This window comes from Odocoileus virginianus, chromosome 22, assembly GCF_023699985.2.
Source record: "Odocoileus virginianus isolate 20LAN1187 ecotype Illinois chromosome 22, Ovbor_1.2, whole genome shotgun sequence".
Lineage (NCBI taxonomy): Eukaryota > Metazoa > Chordata > Mammalia > Artiodactyla > Cervidae > Odocoileus > Odocoileus virginianus.
The window spans coordinates 7,278,791-7,293,090 of NC_069695.1; the positions used below are offsets into that span (position 1 = coordinate 7,278,791).

At 37.6% G+C, this 14,300-nt stretch overlaps 1 protein-coding gene across 5 annotated transcripts in view; it reads right to left on the reverse strand.

The window, feature by feature from the left end:
* DCC (DCC netrin 1 receptor) overlaps positions 1–14,300 on the reverse strand; it is a 1,226,177-nt gene that overhangs the window by 127,408 nt on the left and 1,084,469 nt on the right. For all 5 annotated transcript variants that reach the window (XM_070452514.1, XM_070452512.1, XM_070452511.1 and 2 more), the window contains one exon: positions 4,417–4,611. In XM_070452514.1, coding sequence (XP_070308615.1) covers positions 4,417–4,611 — 195 coding nt within the window. The remainder of the gene's footprint in view (positions 1–4,416; positions 4,612–14,300) is intronic.

A 14,300-nucleotide genomic window follows, 5' to 3' on the forward strand; every position in this document is an offset into this window, starting at 1 on the left:
TTCTCCTGTCACCTATCATGAATATCATGTACTCTGTCAGAAAATTCTAACAAATAATTAATAACAAATTCTAATAAATAATTTAGTTTTATTTAAAAACTGAAACTTTTTTGTATTCTGGAACACAGCCTTCAGTTCCATATCCTTGTATGGGAGAGATGCACATTTCAGAATGGCAATTAAGGATGCCCAGGAAAGAGACCATACGCTACTGCTCTTCCACTGCTGAAGACTCTGCTTCCCTGTGCAGGAGATGACTTCATCTCTCCACAGGTGCCCTCTTTGGTCTACTCCATCAGGAATGTCCTTCCTCCTTATTACCTGACAGTCCAATACAGAGAAGCTTACTTTACTAGAAGGAATGACTCACGTGATGGGCAGAAATAAATATACATTTCAGACATCTTCCAAGGTTTCTCTAGTGTGCAGGTATCATAATGCAAAATCTGGAGAAGGGAGAGTCCTCTGTGGTCAGAGAATGAAGTTCAAGGTTCTTCCAATTAACATTCCAAAGAAAGAATCAGATCTACCACATGTATGTACAATGTTGTACAATGCATGTACAGAAAAAAAAGGCAAGGATAATTTAATCCCTTTTAAGTTATAAGTATCCTTTTATTTAACCAATGATTACAGATTGAGTTTCCTGTACTTCTCTGACTGGTGGCCAAAACAAAAATAGAAAAACCTTACTCTCCAGTAGAAAATGCTTCTATCTTTACAAAGACTGAGTATGAGAAAATGATGCTATTAATGACTGACTAAGGCACAATTTGCAGCTCTCATAGACTACTGAGAGTTTCCCCAGCTTCAGGGCAATAAGGAAGCCTTTCTGTCTGTCAGACATTACCTTCTGATGAACAGAGGCCTTATATTTTGAAGCAGCTTTGGAAACGGAAAATCTTAAATCAGAGAGCATTTTATCTTTAGTGTAGATGTGGTTCACTGTGGCTTCAAATCTCTTATGATGAGTAATTTATTTACTTTAGACCATCTGTCATGTGACACATATATAAGGTTCATGCCTATGCAATATCAATTGTTGATAAAGATAGGCAACATCAGTGTCTGAATCATTTAAAACACACTTAAGACATCTGAAACTTAGTTTCCTATAAGACCATGGGTTTCCCTCATGGCTCAGATGGTAAAGAATCTGCCTGCAATGTGGGAGACCTGGGTTTGATCCCTGGGTTGGGAAGATACCCTGGAGGAGGGCATGGTAATCCACTGCAGTATTCTTGCCTGGAGAATCCTCCCAGACAGAGGAGTCTGGTGGGCTATAGTCCATGGGGTTGCAAAGAGTGGGACACAACTGAGCGTCTAAGCACAGCACAAGACAGCATAAAAATCAAATTGTCTATTAACTGAATACGATATACTTTGGGTAGATAATCTTAAACATTCAAATCAGGATATTAGAAATAACACTTATGGACTATTGTGACATATAACATATTTTGAATTTGTTCTTAAGCATCTCATGGATGAGTTCAGGGCACTTAGAGTAAACAGTACCAAATGGGATATGAAGTTCATTAAATAATCCACAGGATGGTGAACAATAAGAGGCCTATATATCCTGAGATAACTCATCTCTCTGTTGCTTAATACCTTTGGATGTCTTAAGTTATCTTAAACCCTCTATGAGATCTATAGTTGGCATACATTGTGAGCATGAAATTAGTTTGGCACTTGTCTATAGATAAAGATGAAACATTTGTGAAACATTATCTAGTTACATTTCATGCTCCCACAAAATGAATAACCGGTTTCCTTTCAATTGCTCATTTGGAGTGAAATCTGATTTAGACACGAAGTCCTAAAAACCTGGATAGGCGAAGACTGGCTCATTTTTCTCTTGCCTTCCTTCCAACTTCTACTCTGTCCTTAAAGAGCTGTCATGTAGGCTTAGGTTGAATGCTTATTTGCATGTTCTTGGCAAACTTTCAGATTAGCTGCTACCAAATCTAGCTTTTGAATAGCTCAATCACCAGAATCCAAAAGTCTACTGTTTATTAGAGTATTTTTCCTAGGAGAACTGAGAAATGAACTATTTAGTTATTCTAAGTCTCTTCTTCAATTTGTCCAAGCAAATGGGTAAAAATGTCAACCCAGATATGTCTTTCTAATTTGTCAGTTGTTTGCCATCATGTTTTGGTAAGGTTTCAGACAGATATATAGGCATAGTGTGGGAAAGGATTTAAAAACCAAGTATCCTTTTTTAAAGGCTTCCATGGTGGCTCAGATGGTAAGGATCTGTGTGCCAAGCAGTAGACATGAGTTTGATCCCTGGGTCAGAAAGATCCCCTGGAGAAGGAAATGGAAACCCATTCCAGTATTCTTGCCTGAGAAATTCCATGGACAGAGGAGCCTGGTGGACTGCAGTCCATGGAGTGGTAAAGAGTTGGACATGACTTAGCAACAATAATACATATCATACCTTAAATACACATCTCTAAATATCAACTATGGAACACCTGAATTATTTTCCATTGCTAAATAATAGAGGCTCTTAAAATCATTCATCCATCAAAAAAAAATTAAATTTGTGCTCTAAAACAGAAAGAAATTATATGAAGATCATTATGAGGTAGTCAGTATTCTTAGGCCTTTTATTTTTCTGTATAAACATACAACTATCCTTAAATTGAGCAGTGATTTTTATACTTGTAAGCATGTAGAGTTCTCTTCTAGTAATCATGATGTAAGATTTTCTTTCTTGCTGCTATTGTGTGTCCTTAAAAAAATTAATTTTGTTTGAGATTTTGTCTTGCTATATCAAAATTTCTTTTTAATATATAAGGACACTAGTTCCTGAAAGGAAATACTTAAACTTGGTACTAGATAGCATGCATGCAGTTCACGCAATAAAATGCTTTTTAATTTTTATCCCTTAAATACAATGGCTAACGTGTTTCATTATATTTTGAATAGAGCCCATACATTTGAAATCAATATAAAATTCCAACAAGAGTGTAATGGAAAAAAAGTCAAGTTAAATATGTCTACTTTGTGCTGATGACAGAAAATGTAATAACATAATAGATATTTCCTTGACATGCTGGCTTTCAGCATAAAAAGGTAACTTTTAATTATCTTTTATCTTATTTGTTCCAGTTTCCATTTTTTTTTCAATTATTTAAGAAATAGCTGACATGCGTCCTAAGTCACTTCAGTTGTGTCCAACTCTTTGCAATTCTATGGACTGTAGCTCACCAGACTCCTCTGTACATAGGATTCTCCAGACAAGGATACTGGAGTGGGTTGCCATGCCCTCTTCCAGGGGATCTTCCCAACCCAGGGATTGAACCTGCATCTCTTGCGTTGGCAGGCAGATTCTTTATCACCAGCGCCAACTGGGAAACTCCACATCATTGTATAAGATATACAGTAAGATGATTTATTTACATATATTGTGAAATGATTATCATAATAGCTTTAGTTAATAACCATTATCTTGTATAAATACAATAAAAAGGAAAATTTTTCATGATAACTATTGGAATCTACTCAACAAATTTCCTGTATATTAGACAGCAGTGTTAACTACAGTTATCATGTGTTTATTACCTCCCTAGTACCTACATCTCTTATAACTGAGAGTTTGTGCCTTATAATTACCTTCCTCCAAATCCTTCCCTCATCACCTCCTACCTTTGATAACCACAAATCTGATCTCTTTTTCTGAGTTTGGTGTTTATCTGTTTGTTTAGGTCCCATATATAAGTGACATCATACAGCATTTGTCTTTCTCTCTGATTTATTTTATTTAGCATAACACCTGCAAGGTCCATTCATACCGTCACAAATGGTAGAATTTCCATGGTTTTTTGTATGGCTGAGTAATATTCCACTACATATATAAATTTATTACATATGTGTGTGTGTGTGTGTGTGTGTGTGTGTGTGTGTGTGTATTCCATTATATCCATCAATGGACATTATGTTGTTTCCATGTCTTGGCTATTGTACATAATACTTCTATGAACATCAGGATGCAGGTATCTTAGAGAGTTAATGTTTTCATCTTCTTTGAATATATTCCCAGAAGTGGAATTGCTAGATCATATGGTACTTCTATTTGTAATTTTTTGAGGAAACTCCATACTGTTTTCCATAGTGGCTGCACCAACTTACATACCCAAACAGCGCACTAGGGTTCTCTTTTCTCCATAGCCAAGGTAGCATTTGTTGTCTCTTGTCTTTTGGATGACACTCATTCTAACAGGCTTGAGATGATTTCTCATTTTGGTTTTAATTTGAATTTTAACTTCTTTTGAATGTTCACTGTAGTCATGGTGCCAACAGAGACGGTTTAAGGTAATTCCCTAAACAGACTTCAAAACTATTTTATAACCACTCCATAGGAAAAAAACAAAGAAAGAAAAGGAAATGACAGGAAATGATTCAAACCTTTCAGAGTCCGGAAGAGGATGGGATCCGAGAGAGGCCCCACTCCTTTGGCATTTCGTGCTTGAATTCGAAAGTAATACATAGTGTCCAGGTTAAGATCCATGATTTGATGGGTAAGCCGGTCACCACTGATTGTTTCCATAATCCAGTCATCAATTGGAATGTTCTTGTCCAAGGTATAAAACAAGATGTAAGCTGCAAAAATAAATGAACACAACTTTGTTAAGTGTACTGACTACATGCGCTACTTGTTTCCAAACATCCATGTTTCCCAAATACAATTTTCAAGGATTATTATACATCCACAATCTATAAACTGCAGTATCCAGTTTGGCAAGTAATGATTTTTTGGGGAGGGGGTATTGCAAAGATTAGAAAAAGAACTACTTAACTGTACAGAATCTAAAAAATGGAATAAACTGTTAAAACTATCTGCCATATTTAAAAATGTGAGGTTTCTGCTGTCTATAAATCCTGATTATTGGTTTGCTCTAATACACAACCATGAGGAAAAACTTAAAAGATAGATAACAAGTCTGTCATTTTTACTGTATCCAATAAAGAAAATAAGTAATGTTTATTTTGGCTACTGTTTAAATAATAAAAATACATAGAAAGTATAAAATGCCCAATATTTTAAAGTGTCATAAGAATAAATGATCATATTTGATTACTGTAATAACTCTATGAGGTTGGCAGGGATACTGTTGCTCTCTTTTCATAGACGATAAAGCTGAGCAGAACCCAAGTTAACTGATAAAAGGGCTAGGATAAATCCTCTATTACCATACTAAAAACCCAACACTCTTTCCCCTAGCCCATTCCACCTAAGCAAAAATAAACAAACAGAAAGAAGTGTTTTAGGATTATTGTAGGTTACCTAGTTAATATTTCAAACATTAATAAATTCCTCATTTGACAGTATCATTCATTCTCTGTGTTAGGGGATATATTATTTGAATAACAGTAGTGTTCTCAGTCAGAGAAGGCAAAGGCACCCCACTCCAGTGCTCTTGCCTGGAAAATCCCATGGACAGAGGAGCCTGGTAGGCTGCAGTCCATAGGGTCTCTAAGAGTCGGACACGACTGAGCGACTTCACTTTCACTTTTCACTTTCATGCATTGGAGAAGGAAACGGCAACCCACTCCAGTGTTCTTGCCTGGAGAATCCCAGGGACAGGGGAGCCTGGTGGGCTGCCGTCTATGGGGTCGCACAGAGTCGGACACGACTGAAGTGACTTAGCAGCAGCATCAGCAGTGTTCTCAATGGTGATAATCTAATATGCACCCAAGCAGATCCAGTTATCCCTGTAAACTATTTATACTCTAACGTTTTATCTGGCTAATATTTAAGCTAGCTTTTATTTTAAAGCACTAATTCATCACTTCATATTACAATATATATCAGATAAGAGTGCAATATAAACTACAGAACATCTTATTTCAGGTGCCTTTGCTAACATCAATCTGGTCAGCCCCTATTTCTGTTAAAATTCTGCAATGGTATCTGCATTAGATAGGCCATCCACTTTTTCTCTAGGTCTGAGCTTATGGAATGAATACCATTGCTTCATAAGTAACACTTTTAAAACCAGCTGTCTCCATAGCACAGGGAGCTCAGCTTGGTGCTCCGTGACGACCTGGAGAGGTGGGAGGGGGGAGGTTGGAGGGAGGCCCAAGAGGAGAGGATGTATGTACGCATATAACGGATCCATTCTGTTGTACATCAGAAACTAGGATCCATTGTGTCGTGCATCAGAAACTAGGATCCATTCTGTTGTGCATCAGAAACTAGGATCCATTCTGTTGTGCATCAGAAACTAGGATCCATTCTGTTGTGCATCAGAAACTAGGATCCATTCTGTTGTGCATCAGAAACTAGAATCCATTCTGTTGTGCATCAGAAACTAGAATCCATTCTGTTGTACATCAGAAACTCACACAACAGTGTAAAGCAGTTACACTATGATAAGAAAGAAAGCTCTTGAAAAAAATAAAAGCAGTTGTCCTTCTTTGATTCCCCTAGTCCTTCCTTTTGAATTCCACCAGTCCCATTTTGACCAGGGACCTTCATACCTAATTCTTTGAGAGGTCATGTCAGAAGGTTCTCTCAGATTCACTTCCCTGCCAAAGCAAGCACACACACTACTGATGTCTCAGCACAGCCCAGGAAGACTGATTGCCATGCAGTGCTCATTCCTACTTCCCTCTTACCCTCTTATTCTTCACACCACTTCACCTTTGCTTTCCTTCCCCATCCAATTTCTACCCGTCCATCAAGGTCCAGTTTAAGCTACATCTAACATATGAAACCTTCCTCTATAGGGAGCTCTCCTTTCTGTAAACTCTGTAATCCATTCCAATACATAGAAGAATACTCATATGATTGTGTATCATTTTCACTTAATCCTATAGTGATTTACAGAATTATATCTCGGTTTAGGGGATGTGTTCTAGACAGTGAACTGGATACTTCCTCCTTGTGATTCTTTAAGATTAAGCAATGCCACAAACCACCTCTTCTGGAAGTCCATTTCTCTTAAAATCTTGTCAATGCTGAAAGCTTGCAACTGTTTTACCTTGGCTTTCACTTTTTCTGACTTTGTTGCTTCTCAAATCTGCCTCATCATGAGAATTACCTGGGGACTGGGTACAAGTTACAAACCCACAGAGCTCAAGAAAGGGTATTTTGGTTTTTTAAAAATTTTAATTTAAATTAAAACTAACAACGTTGTGGTAGTTTCCGCTGTGTGACAGTATGAATCAGTTGTATGTAAGCATATATCTCCTCACTCCTGAGCCTCGCTCCCACTCCTCCAGGCCATCACAGAACGCCGAGCTGAGCTCCCTGTGTTACATACACACCAGGTTCCCACCAGCTGTTTACACATGGTCGCATATGTATGTCAATGCTACTTTCATAATTTGTCCCACTGTCCCTCTCCCTGGCTGAGGGCATTTTGATTCGAGAGGTGGCAGAAGAGTCTTGGATAACCCCCAATTATGCCCGCCTCCTGGTAGTTATACCTTTGTGCAGCACTTTCTGAGCTTAGACAGGACCTAAGTCTTGCTTTTAACCGACAGAATAAAGCAAATGTGACGACTGTTGCTTCCCTGATGATGTCACATGAGCTGTAACTTCTGTCTTGCTAGCAGACTCCCTTGTTGGCTTTGATGACGTAAGTTGCCAGATGGAGAAGACCACGTGCCAAGGAACTAAAGCTGGGCTTGATCAACAGCCAGTGAGGAACTCCGTCCTGCCAACAACTGCATGAGCTTAGATGCCAGTGTTTCCCCAGGTAAGCCTCAACTGAGACATCAGCTGAAGCCAACACCTTGATACCACTTTGTAAGAGACCTTAAAGCAGATTACCCAGCTAAATTGTGATTGGATTCCTGATGGACAGAAACAGTGAGATCGCAAGTGTGTGTGTTCCTTTAAGCTGCTAAATTTGTGGTGATGTTGTTATACTTTAGTGATGAGTATAATCGATTTCTGGTAACCCCAGGAATCTGCACCCCAGGTGATTTCTGTCTTCCAGTATTTAGTCAGGAATCACTGCTTTAGTTGATCATGTTAATCCAGTAATTTTTGTAATATATTTGTTGAGATGCTGATGCTACAAATATAAATGTCTAGGATGTGGAAAGCTCAGGGGAAGATAAAGCATTTACCAAAAAAAAAAAAGTCTGCATAATTTATAAAGGTTATATGACTCTTCCCTCTGGATGGTATTAAAATTGGAAGACTGCAATTCAAAAGGGATTGTAAAATACCATTGGATAAAGGAGTTGTTTCTGACTGATAGGTGTCTATTCATTGAGAACTCAGCCCCTGTGGTCAACATCAATAAAATCTGCTACTACTCTTTAACCCAGAGGAGTCTCCATTTTTGTACCCAAAGAAACCACATCTATTGAAAAGAAGAGCTTGGCACTAGTAATACTTTTCTAGCTTTTATTATGTGCATATCTTATCTCTTCAAAAGAATAAAAACATTCCTTTAGTTCAGGAGCCATGTCTTTTATTACTTCTTATTCTTCGAAAAAAACTAATAAAATAGTCTCTGGATAATAGGTATTGAAACTCACTTATTGAATAAAACCTCTTAGCCTGTAAGTATTTAAGTTTTAAATTCATGACATTTAATGAAATTGTTCAAGTTTTCATGGGCTCTTGTAAGTGCATGACGAACTTGAAAGTTTGGATAACTGTGCTCCCATCCCATGTCGGCTACAATTATTCCTGATTTTCTCCATTTACCAAATGAGAATATAAGATTTGCCTTCATCATAAGTTTTTCTATGTGAAGAGTATTTACTGAAGCATTTTAAAATGACAGTTCCGGGACTTCTCTGGACCTCCCAGTCCAGTGGTTAGGGCATCACGCTCCCACTGCAGGGGGTGTGGGTTAGGTCCCTAGTTGGGGAACTAAGATCCCACATACCACATGGTGTGGCCAAAATAATAATAATAATAAATAAAATGTTTTTTAAAATGACAGTCCTGACATCACATAAGTAAAGTTAAAAGTGCCACATCAGGTTCTGACCCCAATTTGTATTTAAGCAATTTTCTTAAATTTATTTAAAAAAAAAAAACAACAGTCATTGGTTGTAAATTTGAATACTGAGATGGAGAACAGGAACAGATTACGTTACTCAGAACTCTAAAATCTAGCCTTAGAGAAATCATACAACTTCATTTGGCGAATGAATTTAATATGTTTTGAGGCTATAAGTACACTACTGAAGTCTCACCTTAGAAATTTTCATATAATCATACAAGTTGGGATACATGGATAGGTTTGTCGCTACCTTTCTCTATCTGTATGTTCATTCTTCTGTGTCCAATTCTCTGTCATTCTCCATTCTTTCATTTTATATTTTTTCCACTTCATTTTTATCTCTTATCCACCATACTGACTGACAGAGTATTATATTCTACCATAGGTGGCAAAACCTTTTGGGTTTATTAATTTACCTGGGTATTCTCTCATGGAAACACTGTTTGTCTAAATACACATAAAACATAGCATCATACATCTTTCATTTTGACTCTACTTATACAAATAGCTAGGCTTCCCAGACAGCACAGGTGGTTAAAAAACAAAAAATAAAACAACCGCCTGCCAATGCAGGAGACATAGACATGGGTTGATCCCTGCATCAGGAAGATTCCCTGGAGGAGGGCATGGCAACCCACTCCAGTATTCTTGCCTAGAAAATCCCTCGGACAGAGGGGCCTGGCGGGCTACAGTGCTTAGGGTGCAAAGAGCTGGGCGTGAGTGAAGCGACTTAGCACACATGCATGCATACGAATAGGTAGTTGTCATTCCAGAAGCAAAGTGTCAGAAAGTTTTCACCTCCACCTCTCATCTCTCTTCTGTCCTTTTCCATACTTCCACTCATGGCTGATTCCTTTCCATGGATCAGGGAGGCTGATAAGAACGGGGAAGACCATATAGAACTGGCCCCTACCAGCAAGGAGCTCAGCCCAAAGCAGGCTTCTCATCTTTAAAGAACTGATTCTAATAAATATATGTACATAGAGGTAGATATATTAAAAATGAGGACCAACTGCCTACTTTGTTGTGGTAAAAAATTATGGGTTATGGATTCAGGGAGGCCTGACCTCAAGTAACACTGCTAATGTTAACTAGCTTTGTTGCAACGTTGAGCAACTTGCTTTATTCAAGTTATGTTTTAATTAATTATCAGAAAATAAGTTGCTGTGAGACAATGTGCTTTAAAAACTTAAGATATATGGGTATTTCTATTAAATTATCTTTACAAAGTAACTTTTTAGTAAATGCTAACCTTTTATTTATTTATATTAAGAAGGCTTAAGAAATACCTTGTTTGGAAGCTGGCACTACAGAGTCAAGTCAAACAATATATTGAATATCAATTTGATGATTGTTCCACTCAACAGATGTTTATTAATTTACCTATTGAATGTCAAAGATATTGTTACTGGGGAGAAAGAATTGAACCCTGTTCAATTCTGAACCCTGTTCTCCTAGAGCTTTCAGCCTTGTACTATAAGCATTTAGATTTTCTTGCATGATAATATGGAAAGGAGATGGACAGGAAGAAGTCAAGATGAGACTAAGTTGCCAGCTTCTGCAGTTGGGTGAATGGTGGAAGCTTCTGAAAAGATGCAAGTAAGAATATTAGACATATGTGATTCCAGAAAAGATGCAAGTAAGAATATTAGACATATGTGATTCCAGTGTCCAGCTTGGTTCACAATCTCAACGAGCTAACAATCTATTCCAGAATATAATAGTGCATCACTTGGCTGTTTGTGGTGGGTGTTTAGACTGAAAAAAGAAAAATGGTAGAAAGAGGGGTTGGGGAGTAAAATGAGTTTCCAGTATGACAGAGAAGTGCAAATGTACAGTATGAGGTGGGATGTCTATATTTAGAACTCCTTGGATGGAGATACAGATTTCAGAGGCATTAAGTGCATGTTCACTGAAGTCCTGGCTACAGCATGGATAACTTTTTTCAGAGAAAGTAACAAAAGGAATGAAAAGATCTGCGGTCTGGGAAATAACACTTCTGGAACAGGCCTGTAAGTGGGAAGAAAAGTGGTTAGATGGTTTTACAAAACTCAAGTGAGAAGAGAATTTCAAGGAAGGAATGGGACTAGAGTATCAAATTACACAGAAAAAGAGGGCGTAACCTTAGTCATGAGATGGTGTTGATAAGGAAACAACCGCTGAAGCTCTCTTCTATCTATATTGGTGTTTGAGCTTAATGTTGGATGCTGCATTTATTTAGATCAATGTTTCACAAATCTAATTATATATTAAAATCACTCGGAGAGTTTTTAAAAAGTCCCATGCTCAATCCCTCCTCAGATAAATTAAGTCATAAATCAGTTGACTGTCACTGATATGGGCCAGTGCTAGTAAGAAGAACAAGGCCTAGTGTGATAGCTAAGAGTAGGAACGTGAGTTTTGTATCCTAGCTCTGCTATTTCTTGGTTATTTGCTGCTGCTAAGTCGCTTCAGTCGTGTCTGACTCTGTGCGACCCCACAGACGGCAGCCCACCAGGCACCCCCATCCCTGGGATTCTCCAGGCAAGAACACTAGAGTGGGTTGCCATTTCCTTCTCCACATTTGACTTCAGGATAATTATTTACCCCAGAAGGCCCTTGACTCTTTATTTCAAAACAGAAGAATAGGGAACATATGACTACTTACAATACGAAAGTGCTGAGGAGAATAAGCTTATACTAAATGTTTAATTCATTTTGAACCATTTTCTTCTGAAAATATCAGTCTAAATTCCCAAGCTGCCGACTTATGATCAAGGAACTTAGGCACTGGAATAATCTGGATCTCCCCCTTTTTCAACATTTTTTGTTTCATCTTTTTGAAATATAAATCTATGTATACATATATACACATATCTATATGGCTCAGTGGTAAAGAATCTGCCTGCAATGCAGGAGACACAGGAGTCATGGGTTTGATCCCTGGGTCAGGGAGATCCCCTGGAGGAGGAAATGACAACCCACTCCACTATCCTTGCTGAAAAACCCGATGGATAGAGGAGCCTGTCAGGCGACCATCCATGGGTCACTGAGTCAGACACAGCTGAGCACATGCGTGTGCACACCCACACACACGTTTATCATTGTCTATACTTACAAATCGATGGTCTGGGATCTGAACAGAGTACATTAATGAACCCCTGCTCCAGAATGAATTTCAACTGGGAATAATAGTCACTAAATGATTTCAGTGCTCACAGGGTATCAGGGACTGTTCTCAGTCCTTTATTGTAACAATTCTACAAAGTGAAGTGAAGTCGCTCAGTCGTGTCTGACTCTTTGCGACCCCATGGACTGTAGCCTACCAGGTTCCTCTGTCCATGGGATTTTCCAGGCAAGAATACTGGAGTGGGTTGCCATTTCCTTCTCCAGGAGATCTTCCCAACCCAGGGATTGAACCTGGGTCTCCCGCATTGTAGGCAGACGCTTTACCCTCTGAGCCACCAGGGAAGTCAACAGTTCTACAAAAGGGGTCCTAAAGTGAGACTCGGGGAGATGAAATAACTTGCTCAGGCCTCTCCATCAGAAGGCTGGGTTCTTAACCATCCTCTTCTGCTGTGGGCATAGAGGGATTTGGGAAAACAAAGAAATGTGGAAGCAGGATAGGAGTATATTTCTCCACACAGGTAAACATGTGCCCCGACATGCTGGAAGAGAATTCATATCTTCCTTTGGACTTTCCCAAGAAACTGAGTGAAGAAAATCCGGGCCCTCAGTCTAAAGAGCTCGTGCTCTAAATATTTTATCATACTATTTTTTGGAATTGAGTTGAAAGTATCAAAACATGCATGGAACGGAAGTTGTTTTAAGTGTTGTTTAAAGTTGTTTGAAGGGTTCTTAATGTTTGTTCCCTGTTGAATTGAGTCAAAATAGCTTAGACTGATAATTATAAACTGACTTTAATGAATGAACTATTCTTTAAAGGGGAAAATTAGTTCTTTTCACACTTAAACTATGCAATTGTGAAAGAACATATTTTTAGTAATGAGAATTACTGAACATAACAATTTTAAATAAAATATGTGGACACAGTTTCTTATACATGCACTGTGACATTAGAACATAAACTGTTATCGCTCAGATTAATTTACATTTCTTAATATGGGGCTGACTTCCTTTTTTTGTTCCAATTGAAAAGAAAAATTAAGCTTTTTTTTTCAGAGTTTAAAACACATTCTATTTTTCACATAGACCATTGGTGAGATTTATTTAAATAGAGTGAAGAACTGGGTAATATATGACTTATTTTATCCTTTACCCCAAAGTATATTTTTTTCTATTAGAACTTACTTTTATTCAGGCAATTCCTATTCTGGATTTTTTTCTTCTTAAACTTATTATCTGTTGATTTACCATATGCTTGTAAACAACTGTTAATAACATAATGGAAGTCATCATGTAAACAAATCAGAATCTCCAAAAGTACTGAAATAGAACCAATGTAAAGCGGTCATAACACTGAGTGGAGAGAAACAAAAAATTAGAATGAGCCAGCCTCAGTTTTAGAAGGTTTGGCAGAGTAACAACTGAGTATATCAGATTCTGGGGAGATTTTATGTCCCTCTTTTTTTTTCCCCATATTTATCAGCTCAAATTGAAATTCTGTTCGCTATTGTAGGAAGAGCAATTTCTTGGAGAAAACAAGTCTTTGACTTAAATTTAAACCACATTTGGAATTTTCACATTACCTTTTCATTTTCTAAAATTCAAAAAGTAACTCACATCAAATAAGTGTGCCATCCGAACTGCAATTCCCATGCTTATGTCTGTACCAGAGAATGACTGAATTGCTTTGTTAATTTACACTGGTGCTATCCACTTTTCGTATGCAACAATGAAGAAACAAGAGTGACTCTTACACGTGCCTAACCCAATGGTTCAAGTTAATTAGACTATAATGTGCACATTTTTAGTTATACAATATTTTTCATAATAATTATATGCTATGGAGACATCTATTAAAAGCTAAAGTGATCATTTAAATGCAAAATCTCTGATAGAACTCCATTATATTTTTCATACTAAATTAACATTACAGGCTTCTAATGGATGCTTTAATTAGGCATTGATGTTATCCGTAATATTTGGCAAAATAAAATCTGTCACTGTGAAATATTCATTAAGTTCAATTTCCATCCGTCAATAGCAAGTGTTTTCTGAACCTTATGATTTAAGTAAGAAGCTAAGAGCTAAGTGAGAAGCTAAAAAGCCTTAGACAAGCCTCCTCCTATGTTTCCTAGGAAAATACATGGTCATTAAGTATCTTTTGTATTTTATAATTGCCCAACAACTGGCTTCTTTTTAGTCATTTAGGCT